The 21,860-nt window shown below is 40.2% G+C and overlaps 2 protein-coding genes across 3 annotated transcripts in view; one reads left to right on the forward strand and one right to left on the reverse strand.

The window, feature by feature from the left end:
- Window positions 1-1,246: 1,246 nt before the first annotated feature.
- On the reverse strand, window positions 1,247-19,716 carry PRPF38A (pre-mRNA processing factor 38A). The gene is made up of 10 exons (XM_055585894.1): window positions 19,440-19,716; window positions 17,768-17,927; window positions 16,130-16,251; window positions 14,068-14,153; window positions 6,086-6,196; window positions 3,809-3,921; window positions 3,201-3,227; window positions 2,992-3,089; window positions 2,535-2,583; window positions 1,247-1,658 (listed from the first exon to the last, which is right to left on the reverse strand). Exons 1-10 carry the CDS (start codon window positions 19,567-19,569, stop codon window positions 1,616-1,618), a joined length of 939 nt encoding a protein of 312 aa, XP_055441869.1. The 5' UTR covers window positions 19,570-19,716; the 3' UTR covers window positions 1,247-1,615.
- Window positions 19,651-21,860, forward strand: part of ORC1 (origin recognition complex subunit 1) — a 37,829-nt gene continuing 35,619 nt past the window's right edge. The window contains exons 1-2 of one of the 2 annotated variants that reach the window (XM_055585893.1): window positions 19,651-19,779; window positions 19,914-20,061. Coding sequence is in view for 1 of the 2 variants with exons in the window: in XM_055585892.1 (XP_055441867.1) it covers window positions 19,754-20,061 (308 nt within the window). In the remaining variant the exon portion in view is untranslated. Of the gene's footprint in view, window positions 20,062-21,860 lie in introns of both variants that reach the window. The other variant, XM_055585892.1, reaches the window with a different exon arrangement.

Consider the following 21,860-nt stretch of genomic DNA (forward strand, 5'->3'; position numbering starts at 1 on the left):
CTATATATAGTTGTATGATGAACCATAATAACTCTTATGATTTTATTAGCTCAAATATTATCAGGAGAGCAATTATTGAAGAACATGAAATCTCAAATACAATCCCCAAACTAATATTGATACTAAAGTCCTTAAGGTCAACAAGCAATAGGATGTTCAGCCTATGACTAGATATGACTTCCCAAGAAACTGGATCCTGTGTGGCAGTTGGTCTTCACAATTGTTGCCAGGGACAGAGCTGCAGGAAATCAATTTTTTTTTTCCATTTTAAAGGAGGAAAGGTAGTACAGGTAGACAGAACTCCTCTAGCAAAGATCCAACACCCTCTTGATTATCAATACCCACGGGCACTATTTAATCCTTATTTTGCTTTGTCCTTAGCGTCCTTAACCCCTCTCTCCCATTTCCTCTACCTTTCTGAAATGATTCAATTTTCAGTCAGTGTTTGCCCTTCTTCCTCAACAGAGTGAGTGTTGCTTATGATTCTACTACGGGTTTTCCTTACAAATGTATGCTCCCTGGGCATTGCATTCAATTCTACACCTTCTACAATTACCTAAACATTGTCAATTCAGGGTTAGATCACTAGCTCAACTCCGGTTCTTATTTATAATGTCTGGGCTTTATCTAGATATACCATAGCTGTCTCAAAGTAAACTTCAAGTTAAGCTGAATGCAATCTTTGCTCCCTACTACCACAATTCTCACTACCTGCCCCTCTAAAACCTGGTCTCTTCCTGCTGTATTTTCTGGTTTTGTGAATGGGGCTGTTGTCTAGTAACTCAGGTTAAAACCCTGAGTGGCATTAGGTATTTTTCTCTCCATTGAACGTTTTCACCCTGGTTGCCCTACTGCTACTGCCTAGTCTTGATAGTATCGATGCTCACAGCATAAAGGTGCTGAGCACCTTAATTTGGAATTCAAGGCTGTAGGGAAGAAGAAACACTATACAATAATGCTATGTAATAGGTGTCAAGTTTTACTGTTTGTTGAACGTTTAATGCAACTGGATTAAATAATCCAGAAAAAGCCTTACAACTGAATTCATTCTTATAAAGCTGCTGATAACAGGTCAGTTTTCATGTTTATTACCATTTGCTGCTGCTGGAAGTAAAACCTGGAGCTAATATATTTTACCAACTTGGTTTTTTTAAGGGAACAGCAAGCAGTAGCAAGTATCTCAGAATTCTTCAAACAGTTCTAATCTCAGTGTAAACCAAAACTAAAACCAGAGAAAAACAGGAAATGGGTGTGTCAAATTTAATAACAAAAATAACAATGTGGCCACATTCTCCCCTTGTTTCATACACTCTATTTGACTCCATTCTACCCTCATAAATTTCAGTACAGACAAGGTTGATTGTACAAAGAGGCCAAAAGCAGCTCTCGGTTCAGGAAGCATTATCTTTCAAATGTGTGGATTACATACAATTCATAAAGAGATACAAAACTCAGCACCTCTTTCATGTTAAAAAAAAAAAAAAGTGAGAACTTGGTTTAAAAAAAATCTAAAATACTCTCATAGCTGCCTGGGACTGAGTAGATCTTTCTTCTATGTAGACAGATGCCTTCATCTCCACAGAAGGCCACTTGTATTAAAACCAATCTGAGTCCATTACTCATTCCCTCTCCGGCTCTTCTTGTGGCTTTTCTTAGACCTGAAATGGTGACACATACAAATCATTAAATTTACCAGCTGTTTTAGGAGCTGAGTAAGGATTTTTGAGAAAGACTGATACATACTAACACTGATGGGGGCAAAGAGTCAATATTCATTAAATGTACTTGGTGTTTTTATGTTTAAGAGCAACACTGAGTTAGGCATTACTCTCCAAAATTTACCATTGAAGAATTGACCTCTGAAAGATCGAGTGCTTCCAACAGTGTACAGTTTTTAGAGGTATCTAATGGAAGCTTACCAAATGAAAATGACTTATCCAGTGTCACTCAACTGCTAAGTATTAAAAATTGGGACTGGGACTTCCCTAGTGGTCCTGTGGTTAGGAATCTGCCTGCCACTGCAGGGGACACAGGTTCAATCTTGGTCCAGGAGGATCCCACATGCTGTGGGGCAGCTATGCCTGTGTACTGCAGCTTCTAAGCCCATGAGCCCTAGCGCCTGTGCTCTGCAATAGGAGGGGTCACTGCAGTGAGAGGCCTACACACCGTGGCTGGAGAGTGGCCTCGCTCGCCACAACTAGACAGGGCCCAGGAGCAAAGAAGCCCAGTGTGGCCAGAAGTAAATATGTTTTAAAAAATCTTAAAAGCTGGGACAGAATCCCAGGGCTCCTGAGATTAAGGCTCATGCCTTTATCCAAAGCCGCAATTCTACAGGAAAAATAACTACATATATATATAATTCTAGTAATTTTCAGGTCAAGAGACCACTTCTTCCTATAATTAAGGAGAATTCCTAAATTGTATTGATGGAAATTATATTTCCATTAACACAAGGTCCAATTGACTTGTAACTGGGACTTTAATTTGTGAATAAAGACTTAAATTCTTAAGTCAAAATAGAAGTTAATCCATACCTTTCAGGAGATTTTGAGTGGCTCCTGTGTCTGTGACTACGGTGATGACCTGGAGAAGAAAAAAGGCTATTCAGTGTACCAGTTTCTACCCTCACACTCTCTGCTATTTCCCCTAGTTCATTTTTGGCTTGTGATAGGGACACCTTGTTGGTAGTGAAGAACTGAACCCACTTACAGGGCTTTATGGCTAAATTTAACTAACACCACACTGGGTATTTACCACCACTTTGTCATGTCTTACTCCTATAATTTCAGACAAAAACTGAAGCTCACCATCCTATCAACAAAGCTGATAAATGACAGTTAAAATGTGAACTCTAATTTTCATATTCTATGTCCACTTCCTTTTCTAGGCAGTAATAGAGTAAGATATTCCTGTATTGTAGGAGGCTAACTGCTCCTATTACATTTCTTTATTAAGACAACCAACAGCAAGCAAAAGGCCCCAATGCTATACCTGGGGACTTGGAGCGGGATCTGTGCCGTCTATCTCGGGACCTGCTGCGATGACGTCTTGGACTCTTGCTCCGATGCCGTTCTCTGCGAGGGGAGGGGCTGTGGAAATGACTGGTCAGACTCCCATATCTGTCCTGACAATATAAACACAACAACAACATACCCCCTCCCCAAATCTCTATCCTTCATCACAAGTCACTAAAGGCTTACCTCCTCCTTTTGGGAGACCGACTCCGCCTATACGGAAACAAAAAAGAGAAAAAAGAACCTTAGTAGGTGCCCTGGACACCGAAAATTGCAAAAATTGCCCCAATTCTTAACCCAACTCTGTTATCCATGTCTTTGTCATTTAACTTTAAGATTGGCCATGTGACTTGCTTTGGTCAAAGGGGTGTTTGTACATGTGATGCAGATGCTAGAAAGATTACTTCATGGTTGGGCTTGTTCAGTCTTGTACTCTGCCACTGCCATGGGAACAGGCCTAACCTAGCCTAGAATGTGACACACACAGAGATGAACTGCTCCAGTCATCCTAGCTAAGGCCAGCTACACTAGCCAACAGAGAATATTGCAAAACAAGTGAGTGACCATAGCTTATACTCAAAGAACTGCCTAGGCCCCGATTAAATCACTGGCCACAGACCTGTGAATTAAATAAATGTTTGCCACTGAGGTTTTGTGGGTGGTGTTTTTGTAGCAATTAATACATTGGTGAGCACACATTCTCCATAGGCTAGCATTTTCCTTCCATGAAGTCCAAACTTCTACACTCCAGTGCTTAAAGTATCCCTGGAATATGCCAATGCCTAAGGCCTTACCTTCTGGGAGACCGACTCCTACTCCTCCGATAGCGTAGTGTGGGAGAGCGACGGGGTTTGTCCAAGTCTCGGTAGCTTCTCCGGCGATGATCAGGTGATGGCACTCTTTCCAACTGGAAAAGAGAGGGCCTGGGTCAGTGATGAGCACAGGCTTACAGAGAGCCAACTAGGAACATGGCTTATACCCTCCTCCCCATCCCATCCGAAATTCCACCTCTAACTGACTTTAAAACACAGTAATCTGAATATATATGGGATAACACTAAGGACAAGAAAACACATTACCAAATAAAAAAATCAAAATCTAATAATCCCGCTAACTGTTCTTGTGCTGGTACCATTATTCTGGAACTATGTAAGAGAGGTAAGTATGCTTATCTCCTAAGAAGTTGGATTTCCAATGTGAAAGAAGAAATGTAAGACTGATGAGGTTAAATATATTGTATTTTAAGCTTACAATTTCTTTTTCCTTTAGCTTTATCAACTGTAAAGTCCTAGAAACACCATGTAGCAATGAGCCCAGACTGTGGTCTCTGAATAACATATCTCAATTAATGGAACTAAGAGCTTCTTGGAAAAACGGCAACTTTTAGGTCCAGGCTACAATCTAACAAGACATAACGAGAACATGTCATTGTATCAGACAGCAAGGGGCTGAAACTACTATGACTGCATCAAACAGTGAAGTTGAGGGGCCCCCACTGGCCAGATGGAGGGCAATCCAGCACCAACAAGGACAATAATGGTCCAGACACCAAATATATTTAAATTGATAAATTCAAATGTTACCAAGGGCAAACCTTCTTAGGAGAATACTATAAAATCAACTCATGATTTTAAAACATGACAAAGGGAAATAACTTATCTTACTTTTCTTATATAAACTTTATAAAAAAAACTAAGTGTTGATTTGGGACGTTTTTTTAAAAATATTATTTTACAACCTTAATGGATCTATGCAGAGATCTTCAGTGGATCCTAATATTACAAAAAGAGAGCAGACTATTCATCCTGGAGGAAGTACACTATACCTATGACGTAGTGTTGCTTCACTCCAAAAACCCCAAATCCAATTAAAGACTCAAGAACTAGTTAACAGAAAATAAAATAGACAAATGAAATACGAGATATATGATGGCCGTGATCTGCTTTGAGATAACTGGTGGAGGACAACTGAGTAGATGTGGAGGAAACAAAATAGCTGAGCTGATCACTGTTGAAGCTAGGTGATGGGTAAATGGAGGTTTATTCTCTCCATTTTGGTATGTGATTAAATTTTCCATTAAAAAAAAAAAAAGAAGGCATGTTTTTGGTTCACTCACCACAGAAAAGCCCCTCAGCCGTGCCTGGCTTTCCATTAATGAATGACTGTGCTTCCCTTAACACTTATATGGAGCCTACTAAGCTCAGAGCTATACTTTCATCTGTACTACCTTAGTATCCACAGGCCAGAATTTCTTATATTTCCCCCTAGCTTTTTCTACACATATAATTTTAATCACAAATGTTTCAGATCTTAAAAAAAAAAAAAAGCTTACTGTAATCATTTCCATGTTATCACATACATTTTTTTCTGGCTCCACCAAGTGGCATGCAGGATCTTAGTTCTCCTACCAGGGAGAACTAAGTTAGAACTTAGTTCTCCACACCACCCCACCCCACAGCAGGAGTCTTACCCACTGGACCTCCAAGGAAGTTCACTTGTTATTTTTCATAATACTTCTAATGGTGGCCTAATACTCTGTTGAATTGTTAACAATAGTTTACCTGACTGCTCCCTGACAACTTGCTTGTTTTCAAGTTTTCAGCATTTTAACAAATAGTGGAAGAACATGACTATGCAGTAGGTGGTTTTTATTTCCCTAAACTAGGTTTACTTCTTAGTATGCATTCAATTATGAACAGTATTATTTTTGTCCCAAGTGTTTAATAGCTACCACTTATTATGCAATTATAATGTCCCAAAGCTAAGGGCTTTATGTATGTAATTTCATTTAATACTCATAAAAGTCCTAAAAGAAAGGTATCATAATCCTTGCTTTATAGAAGAGAAAATGGAGATTATATAATTTACATAACATAAGGCCACTAGTAAACAGGAGAGCTGAGATACGGATCAAGTCCATTTAACTCTAGGACCCATACTCTCAATGATGAAATACTGTATTTTGGGGCTTTTCTTTTTTGGTTAAAACTAAATAAAGTTTGAAAACAAAGAAAAATTCCCATTCCCTGTAATTCTCCCTCCTTCAACCCTTAAGCTCCCAGGTGCCTGACCTTCTCATCCTCTTCTTCCTCCTCTTCACTGGACTCCACGTCATCCATGTCTTCTTCTAGAGCACTAACCCGAGGCTCCAGCTGTTCAGCTTCCTCTAGCACGTAGCGTTTCTACAGAGAAAACAACGAAAGTTAGAGAGGGCCCTTCTATCTCCTCTATGTCCTGAAGCTCCAATACTGGGCTTCTGGAAGTGACAGAAAACCTATGGCACAATAGCCGAGGCAATTTCATTTCAAAGACATCCTAGACACAGATATTCTTAGAGACTTTCACATACCTAGGATCTATATATATTTTTAAGTTTCCCTGTAAAGAGATAAATACAAAGATGAAGAGAATATCACTTTTCTATTGCCTCTATTCCCTGTGACCTTATACTCCAAGGTCACTAGAGTATCAATCAGTATAGCTGTAGCCTTGAATAGAAATTATGGGCTTCACACACAAGGGTCAATAGTTCAAGACAATGTTGGCTGGGAGTTTGCCAGGAGCAGCTCAGACCAGAATCCACTAAGAGATTCACTAAGACTCCGTCCACTGTGGGGGTCTGGGTCCTCCTGCTCTTGAGTAGCACCAATTCTCTATTAGACCCAGGATTTGGGGAGCTGTCATGCATTCTGAACAAGGCTCAGGATATAAACAAACCACCTCCTAGTTTCATTTTCTTCTAAGATGTGACTTAGCAATCCTAAGTGACTAAGGACCTGAAAGGCAAAGGTGAGTTCAAAACAGACAAAAGGACTGGCTGGGTCATAAGACCCTTATGGTTTTGTTTTTGTTTGTGTGTGTGTGCACGCCAAGGACATACAGATCACTGGATAGCCCTAAAATAAATAGTACCATTTGTACTCTTATTTTGCTCTCATTCATCCCTAACAAAATTCTATAAAGGTTAGGAGAAATGAAATAAAGATGCCATTCAGTGACGTGAATCCCTTGAAAGAGGGTTCCTTGGAAAAGATCACCACAGTCTGGGATCTAGGACTGCATCAGACAGGGCATCCAGAATCCCTGAAGCTCACCAGACTTGGAAGTGATCAACGTCAATGTATTAACTTACAGTATTTGTGTTTGATAAAATTAGAATTCATTCCAGAGCAGCTCCCTGCCAATGCCAGGGCACGTGAGAAGCTATGCCCTATGGATTGCTTAAAAGAAACAAATCAAAGCTAAAGGTAGTCTTAAGGGTCTCTTCATCCAGCACATAGAGGCCCACACCAGAACACACCTCTCAGTGATATGGTAACATGTATCAGTCATATTTCAACTTTCCTCTCCTCAGTGGGGTCTGCTTTGCGGTCTTTCCTTCTGGACTCCAGCAGACTACCCCATTTGCATCAATACCCTTGCTCAGAGATGACTGGACTTTAGAACCCTTAGTCACAACATGACTGTAGTTCAGAGTATATCATTTTTTACAGTATTTCTAAACTTAATAATCACAGCTAAGGATAAAAAGTGTGAGAACTGGACCTGTTCAGATTTGAAATGTCATCCTTTTCACTACAGTCTATAATAATCAATATGGAATAGGAGAAATAATTTTCAGAATTATTTTCTATGATTTTCTGTAACTGAGTCACTCTGGAGGAAGAGTGGTTCATTGCACTTATCTGTGAGCACTACCAACTATCTTCATCCATCTGCTTTGCTGCCTCAAGAAAGTTTACCTTACCCATTTATCATATTTACAATCCATTCTGTACTCCACATTGATGTTTTTCAGGTCCCTTTGATCTGTTTTTTATTGAGGTGAAATTCACAATGTACACAATCAGCAATTTTAAAGTCTAAAATTCTTCCATCACCACCTCTCCCTAGTTTAAAAACCTCCTCATTACACCAGAAAAACATGCCATACTTATTAAGTAATCCTCATTTCCCTTCCCTGAATCCCCTGGTAACTACTAATCTCTGCTTTGTCTCTTATGTATTTACCTTGTCTGAACAGGCAATTTGTCCTCGGAGTACAAAATGAAACAGGGCAAAGGCTAACAAGAATTTTGCCAAGAAAACACTGGTCATAGCAAGCACCTTCTTCCAAAAATACAAGACATGACCCTACACGTGGACATCACCAGATGGCCAATACTGAAATCAGACTGACAAAAACAAGACCTGGAACTGACTGGCTCAGATCATGAGCTCCTTATTGCAAAATTCAGGCTCAGATTGAAGAAAGTAGGAAAAACCACTAGACCATTCAGGTATGACCTAAATCAAATCTCTTACATTTATACAGTGGAAGTGACAAATAGATTCAAGGGATTCGATTTGGTAGACAGAGTGCCTGAAGAACTATGGACAGAGGTTCATAATACTGTATAGGAGGTGATGACCAAAACCATCCCAGATAAAAAGAAATGCAAGAAGGCAAAATGGTTGTCTGAGGAGGCTTTACAAACAGCTGAGAAAAGAAAAGCAAAAGGCAAAGGAGAAAGAGAAAGATACATCCATTTGAATGCAGAATTCCAGAATAGTGAGGTAAGAAAAGCTTGGCAAAGAAACAGAGGAAAACAGAAGAATGAAAGACTAGAGATCTCTTCAAGGAAACTGGAGATACCAAGGGAACATTTCACGGAAAGATGGGCATGATGAAGAACAGAAATGGCAATGACCTAACACAAGCAGAAGAGATCAAGAAGAGGGGGCAAGAACACACTGAAGAACTAAAGAAAAAAGGTCTAATGACCTGGATAACCAAAATGGTGTGGTCACTCATCTAGAGCCAGACATTCTGGAGTCTGAAGTTAAGTGGGCCTTAGGAACCATTACTACAAAGCTAGGGGAGGTGATGGAATTCCAGCTCAGTCATTTCAAATCCTAAAAGATAATGCTATTAGTGCTGCACTCATTATGCCAGCAAATCTGGAAAACTCAGCAACAGCCACAGGACTGAAGTTTTCATTTCGGTCCCAAAGAAGGGCAATGCCAAAGAATTTACATTACTGCACAACTGCACTCATCTCACATGCTAGCATGGTAATGCTCAAAATTCTTCAAATTAGGTCCAACAGTATGTGAACCAAGAAATTTCAGATGCACAAACTGGATTTAGAAAAGGCAGAGGAACCAGAGATCAAATTGCCAACATACACTGGATCATAGAAAAAGCAAGGGAATTCCAGAAAAACAACTACTACTTCTTCACTGACTATGTGAAAGCCTTTGAGTATGTGGATCACAACAAACTGTCGAAAAGTTCTTAATGAGAATACCAGACCACCTGACCTGCCTCCTGAGAAACCTGTATTCAGGTCAAGAAACAAGTTAGAACTGGACATGGAACAATGGACTGGTTCAAAATTGGGAAAGGAGTACATCAAGGCTGTACAGCATCATCCTGCTTATTTAGTTTCTATGCAGAGTACGTCATCCAAAATGCTAGGCTGGACGAATCACAAGCTGGAATCAAAATTGCCAGGAGAAATATCAAAAACCTCAGATATACAGGTGATACCCCTCTAAATAAAGGCAGAAAGCGAAGAGGAACTAGAGAGTCTCTTGATGAGGGTGAAAAAAGGAGTGAAAAATCTGGCATAAAACTCAACATTCAAAAAACAAAGATCATGGCATCTGGTCCCATCACTTCAAGGCTAACAGGGAAAAAATGGTAACAGTGGCAAATTTTATTTTCCTGGGCTCCAAAATCACTGCAGATAGTTGACTGCAGCCATGAAATTAAAAATCCTTGCTCCTTGGAAGAAAAGCTATGACAAACCCAGACAGTGGATTAAAAAGTAAAGATATCACTTTGCTGACAGAGGTCCATGTAGTCAAAGCTATGGTTTTTCCTGTAGCCATGTACAGATATGAGAGTTGGACCATAAAGAAGGCTGATCTCCGAAGAAGTGAGGCTTTTGAATAGGGGTGTTGGAGAAGACTCTTAAGAGTTCCTTGAACTGCAAGGAGATCAAACCAGTTAATCCTAAAGGAAATTGACCCTGAATATTCAGTGGAAGGACTGACTCTGAAGTTGAAGCTCTAATACTTTGGCCACCTGATACAAACATCCCACTCACTGAAAAAGACCGATGCTGGGAAAGACTGAGGACAGGAGGAGAAGGGGGCAACACAGGATAAGATGCTTGGATAGCATCACTGACTCAATGGACATGAGTTTGAGCAAACTCTGAGATATACTGAAAGACAGGGAAGCCTGGCGTGCTGCAGTTCTTGGGGTTGCAGATTCGGACACTACTTAGCAACTGAACAGCAAAAATACTATGTTGACTTTTGATCTTTAAATTATTCCTTCTTGGCTTTTATCTAGCAAGGCAAGGTGGGATACAGCAAACTGCTTCAGAAGTACTGAGCTACAGCAGCATCAAAAAGGAGATCTTAAGTTCTGGGTCTTCCCAATTTGGGTTTCTGTGGTTGCTTAAAACTCTGAAGAATCTGTTCCCATGCCCCATCTTAAACACTGTCTGTGGGACCCTTTCATCAATGCTACCAATTTTACACAGAATATCAGAATCTGAGAGTCAAAGACTCTTAGTCTACAGGTATTCCAATGATTTTTGCAATACATTTTACAACTTCACTGAGGTATAAGTGATACACAATAAACTAATTTTTATAGTTATACAATTTGATGAGTATTGTGTTGTATACAAATGTAAGTCAATACATCAGTATAACGGATAGAGCCGCCCCACCCAATAGTTTTCCTGTGCTCCTTTCGGATTTCTCATTCCCTCTCCTCCCCAATCCCTTACTCTACAGCTAGGCAACCACTGTTCTTTATTGTCACTATAGTTTACATTAGAAAGGAATTACACAGTACATACAATTTTGTGTCTTTATTCACTCAGCACAATTATTTTACGATTCATCCATGCTACTGCTATTTATCAACAGTTCATTTTTGCTGCTGAGTAGAGTCAGATACAACTGAGCGACTTCACTGTCACTTTTCACTTTCATGCGTTGGAGAAGGAAATGGCAACTCACTCCAGTGTTCTTGCCTGGAGAATCCCAGGGACGGGGGAGCCTGGTGGGCTGCCGTCTATGGGGTCGCACAGAGTCGGACACGACTGAAGTGACTTAGCAGTAGTAGCAGTATCACTGTATGGCCACATCATTCACTTGATGGACATTTGGTTGCTTCCAGTTTCTGGCCATTACAAACAAAACTGTTAAGATTATCTGTGCTTAAGTCTTTGTGTGGACATATGCTTTCATTTCCTGAGTAAATTCCTGGAAATGGAATAGCTGGATTGAATGGTTTAGAAACTGCCAAACTTTTCCAAGTTTGGTTGTTCCAGTTTACATTGTCACCAATAGGCTTTGGAGACTTCTAGTTCCTCCACATCCATACTAACACTTGATACAATCAGTCTTATTTTACACATTTTACTAGGTATGTAGTACATATTTCTATGCTTTTAATTTGCATTTCCCTAATGATTAATGTCTAGTCAAGGCTATGTCAAGTCTATGGTTTTTCCAGTGGTCATGTATGGATGTGAGAGTTGGACTGTGAAGAAAGCTGAGCGCTGAAGAATTGATGCTTTTGAACTGTGGTATTGGAGAAGACTCTTGAGAGTCCCTTGGACTGCAAGGAGACCCAACCAGTCCATTCTAAAGGACATCAGTCCTGGGTGTTCATTGGAAGGGCTGATGCTGAAGCTGAAACTCCAGTACTTTGGCCACCTCATGCAAAGAGTTGACCCACTGGAAAAGACCCTGATGCTGGGAGGGATTGGGGGCAGGAGGAGAAGGGGACAACAGAGAATGAGATGGCTGGATGGCATCACCGACTTGATGGACTTGAGTTTGGGTAAACTCTGGGAGTTGGTGATGGACAGGGAGGCCTGGCCTGCTGCGATTCATGGGGTTGCAAAGAGTCGGACATGACTGAACGACTGAACTGAACTGAATGATTCATGATATAGAACACCTTTTTATGTGCTACTGGTCAACTATATATTTTCTTTGGTAAAAGATCTGTTAGAATTTTTTGTTCATTTTCCCACTGGGTTGCCTTCTTTTTAGTAAGTTCAAGAGTTGTTTATAAAGTACAGATTCAAGAACTTTTATGGGTATACGTTGTACAAATGTATTCTTCCAGTCTGTGGCTTGCCTTTTTAGTTTTGTAATAGTATCTTTTGAAAGGCAAGTTCTTAATTTTTATAAAGTCAATTTATTAATTTTTAATAAATAATTCACGTTTTATTACAGGAATTTGTCAAACACAAGGTCACTAAGATTTTCACCTATGTTTTCCATAAGTTTTCTACTCTTGGCTTTTATGAGTCTATTATCCCCTTCAAGTTTATTTTTACATATAATGTGAGTTAGGGGAAGACATTCATTTGTCTCATATGGGTATTTAATCATTTTAGCACCATTTGTGGAAAAGATTATCCTTTTTCAATTGTTACTGCCCTAACATCTCTGCAGAAAACCAACTGACCATAAACATGTACCTTACACTTACTTCTGGCTCTTTCGCTTTGTCCCGCTGATCTGCTTGTCTAGCTTTATGCCACAGCAACACTGTCTTATCATTAGGTAGCGTGTGTCCTCCTTGTTCTTTTTCAAAGCTGTTTTGGATATTCTAGGTCCTCTCCATATTCATATACATTTTAGAATCAGTTTGCCAAGTTCTATCAAGTTTTATTTGGATTTTGATTGGAACTGAATTGAATCTATAGATTAATTTGGGAGAAATGACAACAATTGTTAAGTCATTGTCAGATATACCATGAACATGATATATCTCCATTAATTATGTCTTCTTAAACTTCTGTCAGTAATGCAATGTTTTATATTGGTTAAAGTCTTACACATTTTTGACAAAATTATCCATAATTATTTTATAATTTTTGATGCTGTTATAAATAGTATCTTTTATACAAAATCTCAAATTTAATTGTTCCTAGCTCATGTACAGAAACACAACTGACTTTTATACACTGACCTTGCACCCCACAATTCTGCATAAATAGATGACTGGGTAAACAAATTGTGGTATATATACCCATGCAACTGAATATTATTCCTATCGAGCAACAAATGAAATAAAAAACTATTAGTATATGCAAAAACATGGATATATTCCAAAATAACTATGTTAAGTGAGGAAAGATTAAAATATTCTTTTTCTAATTCTTTTCCTATTTAGGTTATTACAGGGTATGGAGCAGAGTTCCCTGTGCTATACAGTATTGGAGGATATTCAGTCAGTCAGTCAGTCAGTCAGTCAGTTCAGTCGTCAGTCGTGTCCGACTCTTTGCGACCCCATGAATCGCAGCACACCAGGCCTCCCTGTCCATCACCAACTCCCGGAGTTCACTCAGACTCACGTCCATTGAGTCGGTGATGCCATCCAGCCATCTCATCCTCTGCTGTCCCCTTCTCCTCCTTCTCCTCCTGCCCCCAATCCCTCCCAGCATCAGGGTCTTTTCCAATGAGTCAACTCTTCGCATGAGGTGGCCAAAGTACTGGAGTTTCATCTTTAGCATCATTCCTTCCAAAGAACACCCAGGGCTGATCTCCTTTAGAAAAGACTGGCTGGATCTCCTTGCAGTCCAAGGGACTGGAGGATATTATTCTAAGTGAAATAAATCAGACAACGACAAATACTGTATGATATCACTTATATGAGTCTCAAAAAAGGAACAAACTAGTAAATATAACAAAGAAGCAGACTCACAGATATAGAGAACAAACTAATGATTACCAGTGAGGAGAGGGAAAGAGGGAGGGAATTAAGAGGAACAAAGTATTCGAAATAAAATAAGCTACAATGATATATTGTACAGAGCCACTGTTTTATAATAACTATAAATGGAATACTACCTTTAAAAATTGTGAATCACAATACTGTATACCTATAACATATAATATTATACATCAACTACACTTCAGTTAAAAAAAGATTTTGAGATCCATAGTGTTTTATAATGTATGTGTATAAAGGGATCTTTACACACATGTTATTGTGTACTGTGTATGTATGACCTTTATCTCTTACCTGTAGCCGGGGCAGAATGATATCACAGACTCTCTCGCTGTGCAGTAGTTCATCAATAAATTCATCTACATGCATCAGCTCAAACTCTGAAAGAAAAACCATAAGCTCAAGTAACTTGGAAGTAAGTTTAAATAGCCAAAAAGTTAAAAAAAAGTTTAAGACTCTTTATGTAAGACATCTAACAGGGTATTTGGATTAGAAAGTGTGAACTCTCTGCAGTTTCCCTCCGTGTGTGTGTGTTAGTCACTCAGTCGTGTCTGACTCTTTTGACCCCATGGACTGTGGTCCACCAGGTTCCTCTGTCCATGGGATTCTTCAGGCAGGAACACTGGACTGGGTTGTCATTTCCTTTTCCAGGGGATCTTCCTGACTCAGGGATAGAACCCAAGTCTCCCACATTGCAGGTGGATTCTTTACCATCTAAGCTACCAGGGAAGCCCCTTCCCTTTGCCTACACATGCACTAATAAAGCTACTGCAGTGTGGCAATTAACACTGAATAGATTACTGTCAAACCTGGGCTCAACCCACAGGCTTTCACTGCCTTGTCACCACCACCAATCTTCAACCAGTCAACTCCCCTTTATTGAGGCCATTTACGTGCCATGCTTCTTTTAGGAACTGGGGATAATGGGATGAATGAAGCTGTCCCAATTAGCAGGAAAGACAAGCATAAAAAGAAGCACAATGAGTCCTGAATTACAAAAGGGTAATGTTTTTGAATAAAATTTACAACTCAAGTACAGCATCTCCTGTGAACCTAAGTTCCTAAAAATAAAATATGTATCTTTTCCCCTATGTGGGTCAGCAAACTTTATTAAATGAATGTATAACTGACTTGGGGCTTCCTGGGTGGCTCAGCGATAAAAAATCTGGCTGCTGATGAAGGAGACGTGAGTTTTATCTCTAGGCTGGAGAAGGAAATGGCAACACGCTCCAGTATTCTTGCCTGGAAAATTCCATGGAGAGAGGAGCCTGGTTGGCTACAGTCCACGGGGTCACACATAGTTGGACATGACTTAGCAACCGAGCACATGTGGCAACCTGACTTAAGATATTATATTAGTTCCAAGTGATAGTGATTTGCTATTTTTAAGAATCATGTATCTTACATGGTAAGTGGAGCAACAGCTTTTTAGAATTTCTATGGTAAACATTACCTTAGTTTAGTGGTTCTCAACGAGGGGTGTTGCCTCTCCAACTATGGGGTGCTAACGGCCTTTAGTGAGTTGAAGCCAGGGATGCTGTTAAACATTCTACAATGCACTGGACAGCTCCCCACAACAAAGAAATATCTGGCCCAAATGATCACTAGATTTAAAAACCCTATCTTAGTCTAATATAATATAGTCATAAACAATCTCATGATGGCCAGGACCATGTCCATCTTGTTCATCACATTATTTCCAGTATGTAGTACAGTACCCGGCGCAACATTGTCACTTAGTATGTATTTATTCAAGTGAACAAGTAAGCTAACAAAAGTTTGAAGAATAATACCAAATTCTTAACCTTGTACTCCTTAATGTAATATTTAGAGGGTAAAGGCCAATGTTACTAATCTTTTGTTATGACACTAAGTGAGAAAAAGTTCTGATTGCATTATTTGAATCCCATTTTACCATAAAATGTGTCTCTTTGTAAAAGGTATGGAGCTGCCCCTCCTGGATATACTTATGTTTTAGGAAGATTCCTACATAAGTATGAGCACCCTCAGTCCATGTATTACAGGGTGAAGTATCATATAACAGAGGCCAGTAGAAAGAACTGTGAAGGTCCAATAAATGGAAAACAAAGGTCATTCGGGAGCTAGATCTTATGGGAGGTAGCACATGATGCAAAGCAGGGATTAACATAAGATGCAGCTGGAAAGATAGGCAGACAGGGGCAGACTGAGTGAGGTTGACAGGAAGCTAGTAGTCTAATGCAGTATTATTACTCCCCACGAGAGATGGAGGACCTGACTGAATACGCTAACAATCTGGATTATGTGATGCCAGAGATACTGGTGAAATAAAAACTGGCTCAGGGATGAAGGCCTAGATACTTAGCACCATACTCACCTCCATTTCGGTTCTGACTCTTGATTTTTCGATAGTCATTGTATAGAGGCTCCAAGTACTTGTAGCAATCAATTGCAGTGCCTGTCAACCTCATGTAAAGTGCTCCCAGCATGCGGACATACCTGACAAATAGACCACAGTGAAACAACAGGCCATTCCACAAAGTTCCTGAGTTTTACCAGTAGCTTTTCTCATGACAGCAGTGGATAAACAAGTTCTTTTTTATCTTTGGTAGATGAGAAAGCTCCATTTTTAGAGGCAGCATAGGGCAGCAGAAAAAATAGCTAAAATATGGAAACCTGGGTTCAAGTTCTCATTCTACCACTTACTGGCTGCAGTGACTTGGCATATAATGCTCAACTTTCATAGACTATTATATCATCTGTAGAACTAAGATACAACCTATTTACCTCATAGGATTATTTTAAGAATCAAATGAGATACTGAATTTAACAACAGAAAGTAGAGATTTATTTATTAACAATATAATTTACACAGATTGCTACTTGCTGGAGAGCAGAATGCTGATTATGGAAAAAAGTCAGTCATCTGGGTTCAAATTTTGATTCTATTATTTACTAACTCTGTAACACTAGGCAATTTACTTTTGCTTTCTCAATCCTTGTAAAATGATAGTCCCTAATTTGATGGCTTGGTATATTAAGTAAAAAATGAATGTTAAGATGCTAAGCGAGGTATATAGCACAGAGTAAGTACCTAATAAAAGTTAGTTATTTTCTAGCTATTAATGTTTGTAAGATTCCTTTATTTTCCCTTTCTCCTATACCCCAACTACCTACTCAAATCTCCATTTTGATAAACAGTAGGCATTTGAAATTCATTTCCTTATATGACAAACAGAATACAGTGGCAAAAGAAATGGACTCTGAAACCAGCTTTGCCACTTATCAGCATTTGACCTTGGGGAAATCAATCTCTCTGTGCCTAAGTTTCATCCCCTACATAATGGGGATAATAATTTTACAGGGTAGTTGTGGAGGTTAAATAAATTATTGCATGTAAATTTCTTAGAATAGAGATTGGCAATAATAATCTATTATTACATCTGTCTCCTGTTCTCATCTGTGAGCTCCTTGAGCAGCTTATCTTCTGGGGCCAGATACCATGCAACAGGCACGGATAGAGATTTACAGCTCTTTCTTCCTTAATCCTCACATCTATCCTGAGTTGGTAATACTGTTTCCATTTTACAGGTAAAGAAAGTAAAATTTAGAAAAGTAAGTAACTTCTCCAAGGTCACAGTTCATAGGTAATAGGGTCTGGACATGAACCTACAATTAACACAAATGTTTCCTTCTTCTTTACCACACTTTATGTTGCTTTCTTCATCCTTAAGTATTCAGTGCTACCAACATATTTGGCACTAACTTCTGCTTAATATATGTCAGTGAGTTTTGTGAAATACTTTTTTGGAAGAAAAGTCACCAAGGCTCAGAAAGTAAAGAAGAAGGTTAATACAATCAAAACAGACAAAACAAAAACTCAAGGGGCTCAAGAACAAAATACCGGAGTGGGACTTTGGAAATGAGATACACTGTTTTCACTTCTTTCAACCAAAGCCAAATTCTGAATCATGAAATTAAAATATTTATATTAGCCAGTAAATATTTCACTCACTTGAAATCTTCATTTTTTATAAACTCTACAATGATATCCTTCTCGGGTTGAATCTGAAGCATCTTCAAGGTTAAACACAAAAAAGGAGTTGGCTTTATATTGCCACCGTAGACACCACCCACAAATCTTAACTCCATGGCTTTATCGACTACAAGTTCAGCTAAAAAACAAAACAGAGTGGCAATGCAGCATATTAAGACTAAGCTTTTACAGGTTTGAAGTGCAGAGAGTTAAAGTTAGTTCAAAATTTGGTGCTCCGGAATTAACAGCTTAATATTAGGAGAAGTGTGTAATAAATAATAACAGCAGCCAATATACACTGAAAGATTATTATATGCCAAGTACTCTGCTAAGCATTTCATATTATCTCATTTAATCTTCACAAGTCATGAGGTTAAGTTCTAGCATTGCCCTTGTTTTCAGCTAAGGAAAATGAAGGCTAAGAAAGGTTAAGTGATGTGCTCAAGATTCACAGCCAGAAAGTGGCAGGGCCTGGATTTTAGTTCAAGAAGTCTAACTTCAGAGTCTGTGCTTGTCACCATCATGTTACAGGAAAAACTGCCAGATTAAATAAGAGTTAGAAGGACAAAAACTGTAACAAACCATTCCTCAATAACTAGGTAACTCTAACTAAAGTTTATCTAGACAATGGGGATAATAACTTTTCGATGTTGTCATCAAAATCAGACACCAGTTTTGTAAACTAGGGCAAGTCATTTCACCTCTGGAATGAGAAAAGGCCCCCAAAGTAAATCTTACATGACTCCAAAATTTAATGGCGACTCAGAAAAACAGTATGACGCCTCCGTGGACACATAGCTAGGGTGATGGCAGAGCAGTAACAGCACAGGAGTAATTAACAGTGGTAACAACTAGCACCACTACCACCCCTGATTCTGAGTACTTTTATTAATATATAGCTGTAGCTAAATATACACAGCATCACCGACTCAATGGACATGAATTTGAGCAAACTGGCAGACAGTGGAGGAGAGAGTAGCCCGGCAGGCTACGGCCCAGGGGGTCACAAGAGTCTGACACTACTTAGCGAATGAACAACAAGCTGTAACTATATACCAAACACTTCTTACACACTATTTCCTTTAATCCTTACATTTCTTGGGTTAAATCATTTAATCCGTAGACCTTTGATGTGGGTATTACTGCGCTCGTTTTACAGTAGATCAACTCATGGTTCACGGGGGAAACACAGGTACCAAAACCAGCCAGAATTAAACAAGTATCAAAGACGACCTGGAAGATTTCTCTTAAGAACATATATTTATATTAGGACTGGGACGTGAAAATATTTCAAATGATCCAGATTTGGGGGTAGTAAGATTATAAATTTGGTTTCGGGAATACTGACGCTCCTTTAAGACCTTCAGGGTTAACACTGGAACCCAGTAAGTTCTCATTAAATATGGAATGCCTCAAAGAAACGACCTGTGACACCCTTCCGAATAAGGTCCTATCAGATCTATCTGTGTTCCCAAAGCCCAACACAACACTAGGCACAGAGTAAGCGCCCAGATTCTTCTGAATGACTGAAAAATTCTCCCTAAATCTCACCCCCAGTGGGCCAGTCCTATTGTACTACTCCGGAAAACTGGGCCATGGGACGACGAGGGTTGGGGCAGGGAAGGGGGGTGTTCAGCACGCTCTTGCTCACCTGTAAGTCCAAAGCACTCCTCTTTCCAGTATTTGGACTCATAAATTCGCGTCCGAATGATTTTCTCCACCAGATACTGAGGGTTGGTGCCGTGGATGCTGTGCGCATCTTTTACCGTACGGTTCGCCATTTTAGAACGCCTGACGTTCTATTTCCGTCGGATCCTTTAAGACGTCACATCCAGGTTAAAAAAACTAGAGAGAAATGATAAGTTTGGAGGAAGTCTCACTAAACGGTTCGAGCGTCCATATTGAACCCGGAAATGTTTTCGAGTTAGGACCTTTCTTCGGCGAACGGCTTCGCAGACCTAATCAATGATGGCCTCGGCACGTTGGCGGATGTACGTCGTGCGTCCCCTCCTTAGATGGGCGGGGCGGAAGGGCTGGCTGCTGACGGAATATGGAGACACCCTGGGGGCGGGGCTACGGCGTTTGGCGCGAAATTTCCTTTTCTCCACCTTCTTTCCATTCCTAGCGAGGCTTCAGTTTCGGCATTTGTTCGCGCCTGGCAGCTGTAAGAAGAGTCCCCCTGGGGCAGGTAGATTTGCTGCAGTTCCACGAGCTCCTGAAGCGGGGACGCTGGAAGGAGGCTTGCGCCCAGCTCCAACAAGCTTTGGCGCCCGGTGAGTTGTGGCGTCCCGGGCTGGAGAGGGACCTGAGCCGCGGGACTGTGGAATTTGTTCTCTGCGGACTCATTCAGCCATAAATCCATTCAGCACGTATGTACTAAACGCCTGGTAAATGCCAGGCACTGTTCTAAGTGCATTTAGGAGCGTCTTACTTTCCACATGGCGATTTCTAACAGCTTTCTGCTTCTGCCGGGGATTGCGATCTTGCAGTGGGAAACCGGAAGCCAACAGCGGAGAAGAGGGAACACGCCTGTCCTCAGCTCCTTGCAACTATCAATATTGACCTGAGTCATATGAACCTTATATCCACATGGCCCGTGGGAAGCAATCGCATCCTTCTTCCTTTCAGGGTAGTGTAACAAGCACCACAGGGAAGCGGAGCAGCTGAGTTATTACTCGATATGGATGTCGCTATTGCTCCCAGAGGGAAAAAGAGACTAGTCTTAAGTCCCTTTTCGTGACTAAGGGGCCTGAGCTCCTACTCATATCTTTTTTTCCCCTAGACGAGCTGCTCTTAACTGCAGTGGCACCTCTTTTACTTTCTCTAGCCTAACCCCGAAATAGAAGGGCCTTCTCTTATGGCAAATTGGAAAAAGCACTGGACTTAGAGAAATGAGATGCAAGATTCTTATCTTGGGCTATCTGTCAAATTGCAATGATTAGATATGGTAGTTTTCTATTTTGGTTGTCTGTAAAAGTGGTATCCTCTTCCCTAATGTTTTGGGTACATGTGAATCCCACTGGAGGTTTCTGGTGCGAGATCATGTTTAAGTCCCTTTGCAACAGTTTTTAATGTAACAGGGCAATATGCAACTTTAGAAGGTTTCTGAATTCCTTGAAATTGAACGCAGAATTTTGTGTGAATTGTTCATAACATTCATCAAAGTATTAAAAAACAAAACCAAAAAACCCCACTGTCGCTTATAAATAAATGCAAGGGGTTAAGGGAATGGGGAAGGACTTTCCTGGCAGTCCAGTGGGTGAGACTTGGTGCTTCTACTGCACGGAGCGCAGATTCGATCCCTGGTTGGTGAACTAAGATCCTGCGTGCTGTGGCCAAAAATAAATAATTTTTTTAAAAAAAAGAGTGGGGAAATAAATCGACCATTTTGCGTTTTCTCACTTCATCCTCAGTGATCATAGAATAATGCCCCCAGCACAGAATGGATGACTAATAAATAAATATTGGTTGAATAAAAGAAAGTTTCTATTATTATTTGCATTTTGTGGGTAAGGAAATTGAGACCCATTTGACCGCTCAGACAGCAGGTAGGAAGCCTGGCTTATTGTAATAAGCATACCAGAAGCAAACTCTTGTGTGCCTGTATTTTCAGTCGCGTGTGACTCTTTGTGACCTTATAGAGTGTGGCCCCGCCTGGCTGCTCTGTCCTGGGATTCTCCAGGCAAGAATAATGGAGTGGTTTGCTATTGCCTCCTCCCCTTAGACATGTATTAACATTACCCACTTTCACACAAGGTGTTCTAAGGTGAAGCGCTTAAGAGCACTGTCATCGGAATCCAGCTGCTCAAGGTTTAAATTAGGGCTGTGCCGTTCTGTGTAACATTGGGACAACTTACTATCTTGAAGTGCTCGAGTTTTGGTTCTACCTTCTGTCTTGGTGGATCAATAAATATATGCTATCGTTATTTTTAGGGCTTCCCTGTGGCTTAGTGGTAAAGAACCCAGAGACATGGGTTCTATCCCTGGGTCGGGAAGATCCCTGGAGGAGGAAATGGCAACCTATTCCAGTATTCTTGCGGAGAAAATCTCATGAACAGAGGAGCCCGGTGGG

The sequence above is a fragment of the Bubalus kerabau genome, chromosome 6 (genome assembly GCF_029407905.1).
Source record: "Bubalus kerabau isolate K-KA32 ecotype Philippines breed swamp buffalo chromosome 6, PCC_UOA_SB_1v2, whole genome shotgun sequence".
NCBI lineage: Eukaryota > Metazoa > Chordata > Mammalia > Artiodactyla > Bovidae > Bubalus > Bubalus kerabau.